The 19567-nt window shown below is 40.5% G+C and overlaps 2 protein-coding genes across 3 annotated transcripts; one reads left to right on the forward strand and one right to left on the reverse strand.

Moving 5' to 3' along the window:
• The first annotated feature begins 3888 nt into the window (after positions 1-3888).
• gng7 (guanine nucleotide binding protein (G protein), gamma 7) lies at positions 3889-15174 on the forward strand. 2 transcript variants are annotated; one of them, XM_034674251.1, is made up of 4 exons: positions 3889-3982; positions 8078-8211; positions 9169-9284; positions 9458-15174. In XM_034674251.1, the coding sequence occupies exons 3-4, from the start codon at positions 9204-9206 to the stop codon at positions 9581-9583; spliced, it is 207 nt and encodes a 68-aa protein (XP_034530142.1). In that variant the 5' UTR covers positions 3889-3982; positions 8078-8211; positions 9169-9203; the 3' UTR covers positions 9584-15174. The 2 variants fall into 2 exon arrangements, with proteins under 2 accessions (XP_034530142.1, XP_034530143.1); XM_034674252.1 differs by lacking the exon at positions 3889-3982 and adding an exon at positions 4056-4222.
• A 1809-nt stretch (positions 15175-16983) lies between these two features.
• On the reverse strand, positions 16984-19532 carry LOC117806031 (growth arrest and DNA damage-inducible protein GADD45 beta-like). The gene is made up of 4 exons (XM_034674690.1): positions 19372-19532; positions 18573-18674; positions 18228-18444; positions 16984-17984 (listed from the first exon to the last, which is right to left on the reverse strand). The coding sequence occupies exons 1-4, from the start codon at positions 19401-19403 to the stop codon at positions 17880-17882; spliced, it is 456 nt and encodes a 151-aa protein (XP_034530581.1). The 5' UTR covers positions 19404-19532; the 3' UTR covers positions 16984-17879.
• Between the last annotated feature and the right edge of the window lie 35 nt (positions 19533-19567).

The following is a 19567-nucleotide window of genomic DNA, read 5'->3' on the forward strand; positions in this document are numbered from 1 at the left end:
TAATAATCAGGATTTTCCTTCTTCAACCCCAATTCCAAAAAAGTTAGGACACATGTAACATGTTGATAGTAGTAAGACAAATTCAGATAATGTGTAAAATTGTAAAGTATTCTGGGATTTCATCATCTACGGTACATACCATTACAAGTGGTATGTACCATTGCATTGATATGTTTTCTTCACAGTATTTCAATTAAAAATAGGGTTTAATTTATTTGCAAATCATCAAATTCATCAAATACACAGCATCCCAACTTCTTTGAATTGTACATTTACATTTGTAGGTTAGAGTCTCTCAACAGCTATTGATGGATCACCATTCAACTTAGTACATCATTAAATGCAAGAGTTCCACAGATACAGTATATCAGTCAGCTGATATTATTGGGGCAATTTGAATGCCAGTGTCAGTTTATGTCAAAACTAAAACTTTTGTTTTGACAATTACTTCAGAAAACAATTTTTGGGCTGTTTTCATCCTGTTGTCTGTCCAGCATCACCTGCTTTGACTTCATTATTTAATACTCTTATATAGCAGAACTGTGCAGCGGTAGGCTACTCAAAACTAGAATAAATTAACAGGTATGATAATGCTGAATATTATCTCAATAAAGTTTATGTTCAAGAAAAATGTCTTTGCATAGTCACATGGGTGCAGAATGGGATCAATGGGTCCTTTTATAGCCTATCTTAAAACTACTCTAATGTCAGCCCCTAGGCTTAATACTGTAGTGTTGGTGTCAGTGTCAGTATCAAAATCAGTCAGAATACCTGTAGACTTAATGACATTCTCATAAGCCCAACCTACAGCCTACTTGGGAATTTTTAGATCCTAGTTTAAGTAAAAAACATTTATGTTGATACATATCACAGGCACAGAGAGTGCAGATAATATTAAAAACAATAAAGCAAACCCTCTCTGAAAAAACATGACACAATTTCAAAATGACTAAAAGCAATACTTCCTGCATGGTGGTATGCTAACCTAATTTAGCACAAAACACCTTTAAGAACAGTAAAAACAGCCATGCTGGCAGTTACAGACTAATCCTTGTTTTTCTTCTTCAGGCTGAATTCACACTGCACACAAACAGAACAACATATTAGGCATTCGCACAAACACAGATAGATGCTGCATTCACAGCCTCCCACTCCTCCTCTCACTCTCACTTCTCTCTTAACCCTCTAACATCTGCTCGGGGATGCTGTGCCCGGCATGGTTACCATGGAGATGCGGTGACGTTGACGACGGTTGTCGCATCAGAGTGTGGTGTGACCCTGGTGGGGACAGAGATGCGTAACGACAGGCAGAGGTCTCCCAGGCTGCTACTGCTGCTGCTGGAGAGTGTGTAAAAACTAAGATAGACCAACACTGCAGCCCCAAAGGCCAGTGTGGTAACCCTTTAATCTAAATGAGATAATACACGTGCGCACACACATCTGCTCCTAGACATGAAAGACTATATGTCTAGATGTCTATGACAACGTGAAGCCTGCCAGCACACTAAACCTCAGTGAAAGTGATGAAAAAATATCTGTGTGGATGGGTGCGGGTGGGGGTGGAGGAGGGGGTGCCACCTTTGTCAGCATGAAAGCATCTTTTAGCTGTGACTCATGGGCTTCCACTGCTCCCTCGTACAAAATGAGGAGTTCTGCTGTAATCCACTGTTACCACTCTACCTCTTCAACAACACACACAAGAAAGAGGGTAGAGAATGAAATGGAAGACGCAAGTGATACAAATGAGGGTGGGGGGCAGAGGAGAAATTGAGCTAAAAGGTGAGAAAATGAGAGAAAACTGTATGGCATCAGCATAATTTCACACATGAGAGGAAACGAGGCCAATGCGGTTCTGTGTAGGGGTTATAAATAGCTCTCCTGTGGTTATAATAAGCTGCTAGGAGAGGTTTCCATACAGCTAGGATGGCGATATGGCTGCACGGATGTGCATGCGTACGTGCGTGCGTCAAACAGCATATTTCCAGACTTCATGAGCCTACAACTCCATCTCTGTCAGCAGCATCAGCATGATTTTTCCCCCCACAATCTGTTGTTGTAAAATTAGACACTATCCTGCACACCAGACCTCAAGTCCACTCCGCCGCAGCGAAAAGCGTCCACAGCCCGCCAATAAACATGCAGCAGATGCAGCACTTTAAGCTCTGTGTGGAGGAGTGCAGGACTACAGTTCTGTGTAAACGCAGGATGCGCCGGGCCTGCCAGGAAAAGAAGGAGCGGCCCACACCTCCCTGGAGGAGACGGCACTACAGCTGGGTCAATGGCGCCCCTGTGTGGCTGCATTGCGTCATGGACTCGTTTGGTTAAAAAAAAAAGTTATTTATTGAGTAGTAAACAGATCCAGATGTGCACGTAAGAGGCACAACCCACTACTAACAGGCTGGATATAAAGGAGGAAATTCAGAATAGTGTTGTTTTTATTAAGACTTGAAGCAGGAGATATGTTCTTCCTTCAGGCAACAATGACAGACCTTGAGCCTTCTCAATATCAACATGTGGATGCCTTTTTATTTTTGTAGATATTCAGGTAAACGTTTTGTTTTATTGTTTTTGAAGTGGGTAATCCTTAAATGAAGTGTATTTAAGAAAGTCCGACCCAAATAATGTTAGTGTTGTATGCTACATTTAAACACTTTTTGGAGCTTTACTTTGCCTTCGGAAATCTTGTTTTAGCACTATTAGTGGACATTAATACAAGTGTGTTCCTCCGCCTGCAGGTTACTTGTAGACAAAGTAGTACCATTCATATCTATGATACTGACCTGTATGTTTTAACGTTTCCTGATGGAAAATGTCATACTGCTGTCTTTTTACATTTGAACATATGTGAATCTTTGCTGTGACAAGTATAAAACATGTTTTTAAATCATGCTGTAAAATGCCTTGTCCGTCCCATCCCCTGCTGCAGTCTTTACTTTTGTTGGTTAAAAATATAAATATTAAAAAACAATGAATTTGGTTGTTGAAGGTCTTCTTTATTTTATTTTTTCTATTTTATCAGTCATGAAGAGGCATCTGAATTAATTTCAGTCCATTTCACAACAGGCTAAAACCTCATCACAGTAGCTTTAAGTACAGATATTTATCTCAGGATCATGCTTGTTGGCAGATATGGGATAAACTTTCATCACGTTATGATAAAAAAAAAGTTGTGCAGAGAATGTTAGGGACATTTGAAATAAAAACAAACACAACTCAAATCTGGAAATGTACACAGAAAATATCTGCTTTGTCACTGATAATAGGTTATACAGCATTTTTTACAAATAAACTTTAAGATATTTTACTTTATGCAATGAAAATATTCTGACAATTCTTAAACTACTTTGTTGTTCGACTGAAAAATGTAATATGCATTATATTTGTTAGATCATAAGATCAGAGGTTGAATATACTGGTGGAAAAAGGCCATACAACGATTGAGCCGGTGTTAAACAGATCAAAGTTCCAAACAAGAGCTTTTCAAGGGGATATTTTTGACTTCATTGTTAAATAATGTAGCACAATAGGAGGGATTGATGCTGAATGAGGCTTTCATTCATGCAAGTGTTACCCAATCTTCACTTCCAAGAATCAACGAGAATTTCCAAACACATAGCTTTAAAGAAGGATTTAGGGGTCCTGACAGGGCAACAGCAAAAAATGTGACTGACATTACAGCGAATATTTATGATCATTGTGATCATTAAAACTAATAGTTAGTGACAGAGGATACATTCCGCGATTTTAGTGGTTATCTGACAATACTTGGGTAGCCCTTAGGTTAAAGGTGCTGTCACCAGATCGACTGTAAAGAGGGAGAATAAGAGAGGAAGAGGAGGGGAGGAGGGGGGTAGAGGAGTGGACAGACACTGGTAGCGGAGGGGGAGGCGTTTGGCTCGGCGAAGACGGGGAGTGAACGAGCGGAGAGGGTGAGAAACCAGCGGATCTGGCCCTTTAAATCACCAATACAGCGCATTCGGAGGTGAGTTTGGAGATTTTCGGGTATTTTTTTCCTCACTGTGTATTATAATTGTAACGCGTCTGTGCGCCTCTGCAACCCCGGCTTCCCGTCACCGAGGGCGGCTGCAGCGGAGAGGGGCTCCATCGGTGTCACGAATCCGGTTTCCCCCAGCCCTTTGCCGGCAGAGAGGGTGGGGAGGACCGGGGACAGGGTCAGTGGAAGATTTCCTACAGCTGGACTCTGAGGACACACGAGCCACTTGTATGTTAAATAAAAATCCTCTGGATTTTTATGTGCTGAAGTAGGCCGATCAATTTGCATAATAGCGGAACATAAAGGCATGCGCTCCGGTCTCGTGCCCATTGTCGCTGGATGGGTTCATATTGGCTGCTGGAGCCTGAAAACATGTCACCACCCTGCTCCCACGGCTAACAATCAGGGCCTGTGTGCAGAACTGAAGCGGTCTAGTCTGGTCTCCACTTGGGAAAATATTTCTGGCTTTTGATATGTGCACAAGGTCTGCCTGTGCTTGCGCGCCCGTGCGTATGTGTGTGTGTGCATGTATACGTGTGTGAGTGTGTGTGGATAGCCATGGGAGAGAGAGGACATGCTGTTCTATCCATCAAAATGCCCGCATTGTGTTTTCTCACGGTAGAGCAGTGAGCAGGGGCCTATCGCGGAGGACATGCAGGCCCGATCAGCGCTCAGGAGCGGCGAGGATCAATATGGATTGATGCAATTTCTGCGCGTCTTGAGAGCGGCTGTGGGCTCGCTGAGTTGGCTGGAGTACTGGCTGGTTGGTTGGTTGGTTGGTTGGTTGTTGGTCGGGGCCTGGTGATGTTTTTGGTCCTGGCTAAATCAAGTGACCAGTTTACAGTATGGGTTTTGTGTCTGTGCATCGCCTTAAGCAAACGTTTTTCAATTCTGGGGGGCGTAGGAGTTTGACTGTGGAAGGGCAGAGATTCATATTTGTGCTGTTTTTGTAAGAGTAAAGCTCCCCAGTCTCTCGGCGCTATGGCAGAAAGTTTGACAAATCAACAGGCTGAACATTTCAAAACAAAGGCTTAGAGGTGGAAACAAAGGACTAAGGCTTTATTTCTTTATTCCACAGCCCCTATCTGTTGCTACTAATGCTTATTCTTCACATTAGAAACTATAAAGACGAACATATCTGTGTCAAGGATGCAACAGCTTGTAAGCAGAGAGGATAAAAGTGCTGTCACCTTGTTTCTCCTGCTTAATAATTTATAAAAAGAGGCAACACTTTCATTTTTAGAGGAAGTAGATCTGAAAAATTTGACTTCAAAATAAGATCACATGGCAAAAACTACTCCTTCAAGAGGCTTTTTATGACTGCTGTTGACTGTTGGCAGTTTTCCAGGCTGTAGTGTGTTGTCACCTTACTTTTAGTGTAAGGAGTTGCTGATGTTTATAGTCATATATGTATTTATCTTCTGTTGGCTGTCAGGAAAGCTGTATTGTAAGCAGGGGGATTTGGGGACACGCCTCTACTCATGACAGATAATGAGCGTGTATGTTGTGATGGAAAGGTTATGTGTGTGTGTGTGTGTGTGTGTGTGTGTGTGTGTGTGTGTGTGTGTGTGTGTGTGTGTGTGTGTAAGTGCACCTGTAGTAACAAACACATCTTTGGGGCATACATCCTCTCAGGGTCACATTATCAAAACTCACCTCATATCTGTGGACAAAGAACAAATACCTCAAAAGCTTAAACCTTGCATTTTCATTTAGGTATGGATTGGACTCAGACATGTAGCTATTTGGTTAACATACAGTGAAGGTGCATATTTACCTAAACAAAACTTTCAAACATATTGGAATAAAAGCAGAACCAAACCAGTATCACTTTTACCAGTAATATTAAAACTGATAATAGTGGACTTTTTTTTTTTACCATGAAGGCTACTTGTTTACATTTTCAGTACCGCTAACTTGACTCAGTTAATTGACACCAGACAGAAAACAGTAATGTCAAGTTGGCTCTTGTTCTGAAGAATGACAAACTGCTTCTAGTTTTCTCAGTTGAATGAACTTTTACACAATATAAATTTATATAAAACATGTTGATGTTTAGACATGTTATTAAACAATTAACTAACATTTTTTGTAATGGAACTTGAAACATGACTTTAAAGCTCCTGTGAGGGGTTTTTGACTGGATATGAAAAAGACTGAAATTGATGCTTCCCTGTGGCCTAAAAAAACAAACCGACCATTAGCAAAAAGGCTGTCCAATCATGTTTGAAACTTTTTAACACCTGTAACCTCACATAGGGGTCAGTGTCAGACCAGATGGTAAAGAAACAGCCTTTTTTTTTCATTTTTGGCTGCAAATATTGACAGTGAGGATGGGACGTTTTTGAATGTTCGTTCACTAAGTAAAAATTGAAGAGTTATGCAAATATTTTCTCATTTTAAAAGTACAATTTTTCATCGTTTTCCCCGGAGCCTGGTTGTAATATGGTATTCCCCCCAGACTGTGGCAATAGAGTGTCTTAAAGCAGCTTGCTAGCTGCATTAATTAACAGGAGAAGAAGAATGCTAACTGCATTAAACAGCAAAAGAAGAAGAAAACATTAGCGACAGTCGCTGCAATTTGCTCAGTCTCTATATTTCTAGAGACTGAGCATAGCTGTAAAATGTAAACACACACGCAGAGTCACAGAAACACTGGTGTATAGATCGAGACGGACACTTCTACTAGCAGAATATCATCCTGCTGCTGGTTAAAGCGACTGCCATACAAGTGGACAGTTAACAGGACAGGTTTATGTGTGTATGTCTGCACGCAGGGGGATTACACGAATAATCGGCGAAAAGATGTCAATGATTATCGTACAGTATTTTCGCTTGAAATATCTATCCCTAACAGTAAGTTACACATTTGACCTTTGAAAGAAAGCAGGATGAGAATTTCAGCCACAAAAACACTACTTTGACAAACAAATATGTTGAAAGGTACTGCTTCGCCAAAGGGGGCGCCAAGATCGACACAAACAATTTCTAATCTCTTGGGAAATCTACTTATTAGATAAAATTACACACAAAAATAATTGTACAGTTGTCAATAATGAGTATGCATGAGAATCAAAGACAGTAATTAACAGAAAAAAGACAAAAACTCTAAAGGTTAGGCCCTCTACAGGTCTAATTGTGATCTGGATGCAGGATCTAGATTAAGGGTTAGAGTTAGACAACAATCAATAATGTCCTTACCAGTATAACACAAAAAAATGCGTGCACCAACAGAATAAGAGACTCAATTTCACCAGGTGTCTAATACATGTCTATTGACTGCTCTGTCTGTCTGTGTCTCTCTCCCTCACACACACACACATGCACAAAAGCTCTAATTACAGCCGTGAATCTCAGAGCTACTCCACAGTAGGAGTAATTAAAGCAAGACTCTCCTGCCGGGAGAGAAGGTGGCAGACAGACAGAGAGACAGGGTGAGAGACAGTTGTAACACACTCTCAGTGAGGTACATATGGAGCGAGGTGTGTTTTGATCAGATGTAGCAGTGAGGGAAAACATCTACACTGGGCTATGGGAAGTGAAAATAGAAAACAGAAAAACATTTGAAAGGTTGTTAGATAACTGAGACATTGCAGGTGTGTATGTAGCTAAAGGTTGGAGTGTAGATCAGTAATGCATATGACTGTCCCTGCATCTGATAAAGTGACCAATGTTTTGATGCGCTGTGTAGAAAACTGCAGTTGTGATGACTGATGATCTACTATGAATAAAAAGGCAGATTATGACTGTTTGGTATTATAGAATTTTCCATCCTCATGATCATAAATGCTGGTTTCAAATATAAAGTTAAATTTAGCCCTTTATGAAGCAAAATGAAAGCTAGTTTGACATTTTTCTTCCTGAGGTCAGAAGTCATCCTGACAAAAACTGTCTGGAAATGTCTCTTTTGATTTAGCTTCTAAGAAAAAAAACAGACCCCCCATGTAAGTGCACAAAACTAAAATGGAACCGAGGTACAAATATCTGTGGATTTAAACGAACATTTGTGTAATGTGTAAATTGTTGCCAGTCTGTAACGTAGCTTTGTCGGCAGCTATCTTACCCTCTCCTCTTTTCTCACAGAGACGAGCCAATGTGAGCTCAGCTGCCGTCCAGCTCTGTCGTCTTGACGTGGCAACTGTCCCTGAACCTCTCACGTCTTCTCTCCATCAAGTCAGTGTTCAGAGAGAGAGAGAAAGACACCTGCCATCAGCCAGGTAACACTCTATTATCTCTGTGCTTTTATCTGTCTGACTTTACACTAAAAGCTGGAAGACCTTAAAGCTTGCATGGAAAACACTGATGTTGAACTATTCAAGCTCTATCCTTAGTTATACTATTTTTGATGCCTGAAATTAAATGAAAATGCATTTAATTCATCGGCAGTGTTGCACCATCACATAATCACCACACAGGGGTGCTGTAACTAAACAACTTGGGTCATACAGTTTTCAGCTGTGGAAATCAGTGCACTAAAATCAGTGCATCAAAAACAGAGCATCATGCATATGAAATCTGTAAGGATCAAACTAATGCAAAACTGATAAGGGGGAAAATATGTACATACATTTTTAGCCACTTAAATCTCCCTCATGCAGATATGTTGCCAGCTTTGAGTTTAGCATGCAGCAAAAAATGTGTTTTTTTTAGTTTTCAGGGACTTTCAGGTAACTTGCTGTTACCCTGCAGTGTTTGCTCTTGTTTTAAATTGCCTGTTTTCATTTATTCTCCTTTCCTTTTCCTATAGCCCCTCTGAAAAACTTTTAGTTTGTATTGTTTTTGGCGCCCTCCGTTGACAAAGCAATACATCTTATCTCTTTGCCGGTTTTGTCCTATGCATATGCAAGTGTGCTTTCTAATGAAAAATCTGCACCTGCAGTCAAATGTGCCGAGCCTCTCCGGTGACATTTGAGAAAAGAAAAATGAACCTATGGCCAAGAGTTAGTATTTTGTGTCCACAAAATAGTTATTGGCAATGATCTCAAAGCTGAAACTTTAAATTGTTGATTTAGTTGCTTTCAGCACAAGTAAAGTAACTGAGCACACACTGGTACATCTCAAAGCAAACCTGGTCTCAGACAGGATCTTATATGATCACTCATAGTGTACGCATTATGGAACCATATGTGATCGATGGCGCTGGTGGTGACCATCTCTCATTTTCCTCCCTGCAGTTTTCTCCTGTGTTGGTGTATTCTGATGGATCAGCATGTCTACCACTAATAATATCGCCCAGGCCAGGAAACTGGTGGAACAGCTGAGGATTGAGGCAGGGATTGAACGCATTAAGGTAAGAGGATAGTTTGCTTCAATGTTTGATATTTCAACTGCTCTCTTCTCATACCTATTGATTTCTGCACCTTCCTTCAGACTTCCTCTTGTTAGTCTTCATTTCTTCGTGCCCTCTTCTTCCTATGCTCAAAAATCCCCAACCCTCTTCTATCTCCTCCTCTTTCCTATCAGGTGTCTAAAGCTGCAGCTGACCTGATGAGTTACTGTGAGCAGCACGCTCGTAGCGACCCTCTGCTGGTTGGGGTTCCCACCTCCGAAAACCCTTTCAAGGACAAGAAACCCTGCATCATCCTATAGCTGAGCTACACACCTTCTGCCCTCATACACACACACACACGCACACACACACACAAAATCACACACACACACACACACACACACAAAATCACACACACACACACACACACACACACACACACAAAATCACACACTTACACATGCACACTCTATCCCCAAATATCCCCATACACAAACACACACCATCTAGCATACACACACTAACATAAAACACATACTCCCAGAATAGCCACTCTGGAAAAGCGCCATACCCTGTAGCCACAGTTAGGGGGCAGGTATTTTATGCTCACAGTGGTTGAGATCATTATATCACTGAGAAAGGTGCTTTGGTAATCTTCATATCCGCTGGTAAATTAACTACAAGCATCGGTTTGACTTGAAAAGGGATTTGGACATTAATAATCAGTAAGAAAGCAGGATTTTTTTCCTCTTCTTTTGTCATGAAATAAGGTGTTGGATAAAAGAGTGGGAAGCTGCATGTGGGCAACAGAAAAAGACGGTAGGCGCTCCTGCCAGCCGTGCCAAACACGACCTGGTGTCCCAGTAAATGCTTTTTTCGTGTGAGGTAGTTTAAAAAAAGTTGAAGAGCTTGCCCTCAAACCTGCCTGTGCTAAATTATGGCGGGTTATTTCGAAGTGAGTGGTTCAGCCTCCGCCTTTTATCAGGCTAGCATGTTCCTACCCAAACCTGTATCAACAAAACCTTCTCGCCTGTGGCCTCAACATGGCCGTCTGCAGCCTTTGGCCAAACCTCCAGCTGTGCCAACCTGTACGGAAAGTCATCTCTAGATGCCGATCTGCTGTCAACGATTCCACTGCAGTTCTTTATGAATGCTGTTGGTCGAAATCAATGTCTAAGCTGACCTCAGATCTGCAACTATGAGGGGAACATAGTGAACTGCTCTAACAGAACTCAAGCTATTAACCCTGGACGTTTACTGCATTTTTTCTTAAGAAATACTTGTTTGTGAATTCAATGTATGTTTTTGATATTTTGTTGAAGCATTACCTAACAGATAGATAATACTGTACCTTTTTTTAAATTATTGTTTTGCTTTGATATAGGTGTTTCCCCTGGCTGGTCAGGTTTCCCCTCCTGTCTTACGTTAAAAGTTCATTAAAAGACAGGGGATCTGGTTGTAAGCCATGGGGAACGCCTAACCAGATACCTGCTGGATCTTTTAAACTAAAGTTTCTACTGTACATAAAGCCTCCCTGTGCTTTACCCTGAGAGAGGGCGAGGTCTGGAATTAGTCAGTAAGGCCTGTAAGGCTGGAGGAAATATCCTGAACTCAAAATGTTAACGTGAAATCCTTCCCTTTCCCACTTTCCCTGGTATGTGTGATTCTTTTAATTGGCAGATTCTGTTAAAGAAAAGAGATTACTTGTATTGAATAGTGCGAAGATATGCATTTTCTTTGCTTCTACAGAAGGGATGAATTATTCTGGCTTTATATCAGATAAACTAACTAACCTTTACCAGTCTTAAAGTTTCAATCCCCCTGAAGAAGTATAAATGTGAGTTAGTCTGCTCAGCAACTGGATAGGTCTTTCCTCCTCTCCTCCACAATACTCCTCCTCTCTGAGAAACCAAACTTGATTGTAAAAAAAGATGAAGTGACAAAAAAAATGATGAAGTCAAGAGAAACAAACTAAGTGTAAAAACTTTCTTTCAGACATGTGCAGAAGTGATAAGTTGAAGAGTAGCTGTTTTGGGTTTGATTTTTGAGTTTCTTCTTTCTATGGAGTCCATGGAACCTGGTCAGTTGAGTATTGCCCTGTACAGTGTTTGTAAGATAACAAACCTAAATGCAGAATCCCCATCTGTGGATGTTGGATTTTTCTTTTAGTACTACTTATTCTGTTCTGTCACAGAATCATGTCTGTCTTCATTTCTTTATTTTTAGGTCATCCAGGTTTTGGCGGATAATGATAGCGGAGGATGGTTTTAACCACAGATACAAATACAAACGCCTGATGAGGATATATCAAAATACAGTAAGATTGAAAATTAAAGCCTGACAGGTTTAGGATCATATCCTGTTAGAGGATGAATCAACATCGGACCTCATTCCAGTGGCAAAAACCAACCTCCTGATCTATCATTTAACACCACCGCAGCCCCCAAGCATTTATCATGTTGTTGGTTTTAAGTGGGTGACAGGCAACTATAGGACAACACACATTTTCACATTACACACACTCTCATGCAGTTGCATTTTGGATTCAGTGGTTGAATGTTAAAGGACTGTGAAGAGGGTCCCAGAGAGTTGATTTTGGATGGTTAAATGCTGAAAGAGAAGAGCTTTGTGTGATTATATTTACTTTTGAGCATTTAGGCTTTTGTCAGGACTAAAAGGTACAGTGACAGAGCTGGGTGGAGTCATTTGCTGATGGACTGTCAGGGGAGATGAACCTGCTGCCTCTCTGTTGTCTAAGCACTAGGTCAATATGAGCCACCTGCTGCCACTCAGACTTCTGGGAGTCTTTTTAAATTGGTGAGAGGTGAGCAGTTGTTTGAATCTCAGTGGATCTACACTTATCTTTGTGTTCAGTAGTGCACACAGTTTGAAAGGCAGAGGATCTGCTGGGGAAAACCTGGTAAACTAACAATCAAACCACAATAAAATAAGGTTTGGATTTAATCCTAAAAACAACAAGTTATCTTAGCTTAGCTTAGCATAACTCTAACGATTGGTAGTCCATGCTTCTTACCAATTCATTGTGTGATGAACATGTTCTTCTCCACTGTAGATTCAAGGAATACCATAAAAACTAGAAAATAAACAAGACAAGACAAATTTAAGCTTTGAGCTTGTAAACAACAAAAAAATAAACACCCTGTGCCTCAGATTTCTTTACAAAGTACGGTATAAGAGTACTGTGTTGCTATTCAATTTGCCAAGTGGACCAGCAGAATCGTAAAAGTTTGCGGTTTTCATCCGTCTTATCGCTCGGGCTATGCCTTACTTCCGTGCCATATAGTCACATGACTTACAATAAAACTTTATTGACTATTATGAACGTAGCAAAAACAAAATAATAAACATTTTCTTGTCAAACAACCAAAAAAACAAAATAAACAGTAAACATGTTATTTTTTTATTGCATGAAATAATGAAAACAAAACATTTGACACTTCTAGCCACCATGCTAGCTACAACAGAGACAGGAAACAGTTAGCTTGGCTCCGGCTAAAGGTAGCAAGCTTTAACCTTTACAACACTCCAAAAGTTTTATCAAGTAACATGATACATTTTATCAGTAAACAGGCAAAAAAAACTTTTTAAAATGAATTAGGAGGGGAGCTACTGAGGTCTTGGGGAGCTAATGTTAATATCATCTGACAAGGCAAGGTCACCAAATTGCCATTTTTATAATGTGTGCTAAGCTAATTGTAGCTTTGTCTTGAATGTACAAACATATAAGTGTTCCATAGTGTGGACTGTTCCCAAAGTACAGAGAGAGAGAGCAGGAGCTGGAAAGAAGGCTGAGGGTGTGTGTGTGCATATGTGGGGGTTTTTGGTTGCTTAAAAGGATGATTTGGCAGAGCAGGAGGTGGAGAACAGATAGCAGAGGTGCACGCATGAGTGTGTATGTAGGCCTGTGTGTGCATTGTAGTAGGAGAGACACAGTGAGTAAGATCACACAGGGCCTCCAGAGCTGTTTCAGAGCGTCACACAGTAGGCTTATGTTACAGAGCTGAAGCCCTACAATTCCAGGTCAGGGTGAGTCTGACCAGAGGAGAGGTCATGGGACACTGTCAGAGTAAGATCAGCATGTATGTCCTCCACTCACTCTTTTATCAGTCTGTAAATGAGTAAAGAAGGATTCTGTCAAATACTTAAATTGTACAGTAAGAGTGGGAGCAGCTACTTTTGATGTGAGGACTAGAAAGTAACAGCAATGGTCACAAAGCTGACAAATTCATTTCTTAAAATAATAGTTGTTGTTGTTGTTTCGCTCCATCTGTGCCTGACTCAGTTGCATTTATTAGCTGCAGATTATGTTCACCATTCATTCAAGCTTTGGAGACCAACATTAATTTTTTGGTGTTTCAGAAAATATTTTAGGGCTTTTGCTTTTTGCAGACTATTATGTGAGAGGACCTTCCAAGCCTGGCTGTGTACAATGGTAAAAACAAAAGTAACGGCCAGCATCCCTCAAAGATCCTGTAAGATGCTACGTTTTTTTTAAGTAGATGTGGTTAACATCCCTAAGTGCTGTATGTTTTCAATGTTGTAAAACCACATAAAACAAGAATCTTTATTTTTTGTTACCTTAAAAGAAACTCTACAGAGATGTTGCTACTGTCCTGAAAGGACAAACCATACTTTGGCTTTAGTACTTTTGCCTTTCTCATAACTTTGTGGCTGGTGTAGCCTCTTTTGGAGGACAAGTGGGTCAGTTGTCGATTGGTTACATCTACAACCTAAACCCTTTGTGGCCCTAAATCTTACAATCAAGCTACTGACTAATTTATTTTAAAATCTCACTGGAGTCTTGTCTCTTTGTTCACTCCAATTTACAAATGCTAAGCTGAGTTAAGCTTAGCATTCAGATTTAGCTGTTATTTAGCAAACTGATGCACATTCTTATCAATTAATACATAAAAACTTTTTCTGAAATGTGAAATTTTCCATTGATACATTTTTATCAAGTTTTGAGAAATGACTGACAAAAGGCTGTAGATTTGGACTCCTTTGAACACTGACCTTTTCTTTAAAACGAAAATTATGGAATTAGCGCAACAGATTTTACATACTTTACTGAGTCCGAAGAACAGTATCACCAAGGAGTAAAGTAATTTATCATTAATATCTGCTCTCCTTGGTACCTGAACTCTTACTAGATTCAGGAAAATACTGATTCATTGTTGGTCATTTAAAAAAGTAAAGGCTGCTTCTTTTAACATATCTGCAAAGTGCAGCTAAAGTCAAAAAGAGCTACAACTGCAAACATTCATATGACATGAAACTAGCATGCATACTTATCACTACAGACACACACATTTGCACACATGTTGTCCTGGAGATGCTTCTTTTTATCATTCTTGTTTTTTTCAATCATTCCATAGTTGGTTGGGCGACAGTCAGAGACAGCTGGCCTAAAATTGCAGGTTTGGCTGCCAGTTAATCTGATTGGTTGGTTGCTAGTTTGCCTTATAGTGGCAAATATGTGCTGATGATGGTCTTTGGGTTATCAGATCAACAGAACTAACAGTGTTAAAGTAGGACACAAGGCTTGAAATGAAAATTCATGGGTGTTGTGACAACGCGAGCCCCGTGAAATAGATTTGAGTTATGTGGGGAGATTTGAGACTCCTCACTGATGGAAATCAAACATGGCTGTATCGCCTTGGAGCCCTTCCCGAGACTCATCTTTTGTGTTCTGATCTCCTGTGTATGCATACAGTATATGTATCTTTTTGCCTTGATTGATTATGAAGAAAATATATCTATTTTTTGTAACTGTTCTCTGATGTGCCATAACTCATGTTTTCTTGCACATTGTTAATATTTTGTGGATATTGCTGTTAAAAAGATGATATTGAGAAGTAGATAACATTAATAAAAAGATGATATAATAACATATGCTCTTCTGTGTTCTTTTAACTGTTATTCAAGTCATGCTTGTTCCATTGAAGCCTGTTTGTGTCTGTCTGTGTCTCCTGCACATTGGTCCAAAGTGAACCATATGGCTGTCAAAATGTTTTTTTTTCATCAAAAGCAATTGCTGAATTTTAATTATCTCTATATTCAAAAGTTGAATGGCATGTCCAGTCCACTTAGGTCCATATTAACAATGTAACAATGCAATTTCTACCAGTTTCTTGTTTTGGGAATCAAATGAATGTGATGAAACACACTTTATGATCTTGACTTTTGGATGTATTACTCATATAAATGCTGCACTGCTACAGTGTGGTCGGTGCTGTTATTTTTAAGGATAACACTATTACACATTAAGAAGTGCAATGTTCAATCAGTGTCAATATGCTGTGCATTTATTCCCAGATAACTTTGATAACTTATTGATGTCCTGTGATTCCCTGTTAATGTGACTGCATTTGCACTTTTCAGGAGTTCAAGTTTGGTTTCTTTCTCCATTTCATACAGGTCCTATATGGAAAAATTACAATGAGCAGTTTGCAGCATTCATTTACTTTCTTCTATATTTAGGAGTACCAAGCAGTTTATACCTGAAACTTTAAAAAATCATGAGTCTTCCTGTTGTACTTTGAAGTCTAATCAGTTGGCACTTCCAAGTCTGAAACACAAAACCAGTGACTCTGTGACATTAACACTGTGTACAGATCACACCGCCTTCTGCCTGCGTAGCTGTGTACTCTTTCTCTTGTTAATGATTAGCTGCAGTTCTCTGAAGGTATTTTCTGTGTTTTACTTTTGTTTTGTGTTCCATGAGTAGGAGGGCCTTCCTTTTCTTGCTCTGATTATAACTTTGCACATGGACCCACATTCCCTCTGACCAAATTGGTACATAGTGTGCAGGGCAAAGATGAATAGCCTCTGCATTAAAGAGAGAAACAAAGAAAACTGCCAGGTAAGGCCACCCAAATGGATCATTTGTCAGGAATGTTATTGTTACAAGTTCTCTGTCTTAACTGTGCCTGTTCCTTTACAAGATATGTTTCAAAAGTCACGGGTCTCCTCCAAGTTTCAAACCATAGTCACCAGCAAATCCAATCATATTCAGGGTGGAAGAAGGACAGCCAAACAAAAGTCAGCCCTGTGACTGGCCCCGCCCCTGTCCAGTAGATTGTAAACAAATGGGAGGTCCATGTGCCTGAGTGTTCCCTTTCTGCTGCTCTGCGGTGCAAGCTGTGCACAGACATGTGAGAGCGCAGGGTGGAGTGTGGAGCAAAACAGAAAAGAAAGGAGGGTAGAGGTGGAGGAAAAAACACTTGTACTCTGTTGTATGAACATCTTGCTACCTGATCATGTGGAGATACCGTGGCCTGGGAGGGGTGACATGCTTTCTCTGCATTTGCATATCTAACTGCATGATGTGTCATTTAAAAGAGCACAAAGCTAGAATACAAAGTTGAGTGAAGAAATTAAACCAAAAGTTCAAGCAGGATACTCATATTTTCCCAACAGCTTTTTTTCCCTGATTCTTGTCTTGCAGGGATAGCAGGTCTGCATCGGCTTGTTATGCCTGTTTCGGCCTCCACCCTGGTTTCTTTCTCCAACTGACTTCTGTTAGTCTGTAACACTTGTTGATTGACAAAGAAGTTGCAACAAGTTTGCATGTTTTTTCCATGACTTCATGTCAAATTTAAACTGTAGTAGGGTGACTCAGCTATTTTTAGTTCCATGACGCACACACGGCTAATGTTTTGAAATCTGAGCACAAACCTCTGAGCACATCAACCGCAGGTGATATATTATGAATACAATAATTTATTGATTTGATTAAACAGGGAAAAAAATAGACCATAAATAGTTAAACATCTAATACAATCAATAAATTACTGATATAGCACTGTTCATATTTAGTCTGACAGCATTTGATCAAAAAAGCAGCAATGTTGAAGGCACAGAGATAGACTGTGTTTTGTCCAGCAGCATAACAAGAATTTACAAATCAGACAGTTCTTTTTACCACTCATTCTCTATCCTCTTATCAAAACAAACATGTTTTGCGACTCTTCCGTCTAAGAGTTCCCGTGCCTTTAAATTAAACATCATTACATTTTTAGTTTCCATGGCGATGACTCCTCCACAGGTTTGGCTGCTGATTTTTTGGAGCGCACACACTGCCCGCCCAGTCTTTTCTAAAGAAAGACCTCAGGATTGTACACGCATACCACACATTAACACACACCTCTCTCTCCAAGGACTCTCCCATGTCAGAAAACACAGGAATGTTGGGCATAGTTTCATTACAGCATTCCTGTCCTGTCCACAGAAACACACTGATCCTCCACAGGTAGAAGTCGGGGTGTGGACATTTTTCAGTCAATGCCACTGCTGATTGACTGTCACACCCCATGACAGAAACAGAAAACAGAAGCTTGCATATAGTTTTTCTGGAGATGTAAAAACGCAGAGTTTTAAAGGGAATCTGCTTGTTCATCCGTATCTTTTCAAGTTTTCAATCTCCACTCCGACTGTTCCACAAGTTACTGAAAGGGAGTCCCCAGTTCATGCTTGTCATCAGTCAGGACAGGCTGTACAACTCCACACCAAGCCTTCCCTGCATGAGCAATAACAGATCCAAAATTTGAACCCAGAAGCTCCTGATCTTGGTCATATATGCGGGTGCCAGGTCCCTCAGCGTTCCTGTAGGACCAGCTCAGGCACCCACTGATCAAGGCGTCGACTCTCCTGGCAGTAGGTGCCCACTTCTTGTAGCCTGCAGTGGTCAGCCTGTGGGTTCTAAGGAGGAAACAAATGCAACATTAGATTCACATACAGACAAAAGTTAACTAAATCTGTACCATGCCAAATATTCCTGAAACAAGAGAAAAGTTACAGAAAGTTAAACAAAAGTTCCCAGATGAATCACCAAAAGTATCAGAATGTATTTTAGCTGCTGCATGTAAATTTATCTGCATCAAAATAGTCCTCCTTTGGCCTTTGAGTTATATAAGAGAGGGCTGTTGTGTTGAGTCAACACACCGTAACCAGCATGCAGTGGAGGTCTCCGTGCTCTTCCTGGTTTCTGTTGGCATCCACAGCACAGAGCAGCTGCTTGAGCCTCTGCACCCCTGATACTCGCAGGATGTTGAGGCCACTGTCGCAGCAGAAGGACTGCAACAGGGTGAAGTGGATCTGCAGAGCCACATCGTCTGCATCGTCGGCCGCCAGAACACAGAGAACCACACTGTCTGGGTCTCTGAGGAAGGAAGAAAAAAATCATAAGATTTCAAGAAAGACAATCACAGTTAGATATCTGGGACACTTGGCTTGAGTGAAGTTATTCTCTGAGAAGAACAAAAAGCCAATTCAATAATTCAAACTCACGTATTGAGAAGTTTGGCTGATTCATAGATGCCAACAGTCAGGCAGTCTTGTTTCTGAGCCGTGACTAACAACTCCTCCAGAGCCAGACCTGCAGACTGCATCCTGGTGGGAAGGACAGAACAAGTACAATTTTAATATTGTGCATTAAAAACACATGTATCTTCATCACTTCATCATATGACTGCTACAGTTCTTCATAAAGGTACTATATGGTAGTATATGAAGTATGAGTCCATTAATGTTTCAACACCTTGATGAGAGTTTTAAAAAGTCAGCTAACAATCAACAACTAATGAATTCATCCTCCTGTCACATGAGCTTTATTAGTTGTGTTGCATGAGGATAACTGTGATAAATAAAGAGGTGGGCTTACATAATATGCATTACATTGTAAACACAGCCCACTGCACGCTGCAACATGCATGCACATTATTGTGCAAGTTAATCCTAAAGTTAGCACTTATCACGTTTTAGGCTCAAAAATGACACATGCATAACTTTTTAACGGTGCATTAAGTTAATACGCTTCCATATATTAAGTAATTTAACGATTATAGTCACAGCAGGTTTCGGTAACAAAATAAGAAGTATTTTGTGCCTCCAGTTTCTGCACTGCATCAGAATAAAGTCCTAAATCTACGCACTCAAACTGTGATTTGACTTCACCAGCTGCAGCAATGCAAGCGAGGCAAGGTTCAAAGAACGAGGCACATTCCTGTCCAGCACATGATGTCCATCCACATGTCTCAAACTGCCATCAAACTACTGCAAGTTCCAAAAAAACAACACGAAATCTTACCTGTTCTCTTCAAAGTTCTCCTCTGGAATCATGTTTGTTAATCTGAAATAAATCCCAGCGAGAGAGCGTGACTGTAATCCGGTGCTGTGATTATTTCCTCAGTGTGCGTGCGTGTATGTTTCCACAGAAGCGTTGGCAGCGCTTGTTGTTGGCAACGTTGCAACACTCTTTATACCGAGACTGAGAGGAGGAGGGA

The sequence above is a fragment of the Notolabrus celidotus genome, chromosome 22 (genome assembly GCF_009762535.1).
Source record: "Notolabrus celidotus isolate fNotCel1 chromosome 22, fNotCel1.pri, whole genome shotgun sequence".
In the NCBI taxonomy this organism is placed as follows: Eukaryota; Metazoa; Chordata; class Actinopteri; order Labriformes; family Labridae; genus Notolabrus; species Notolabrus celidotus.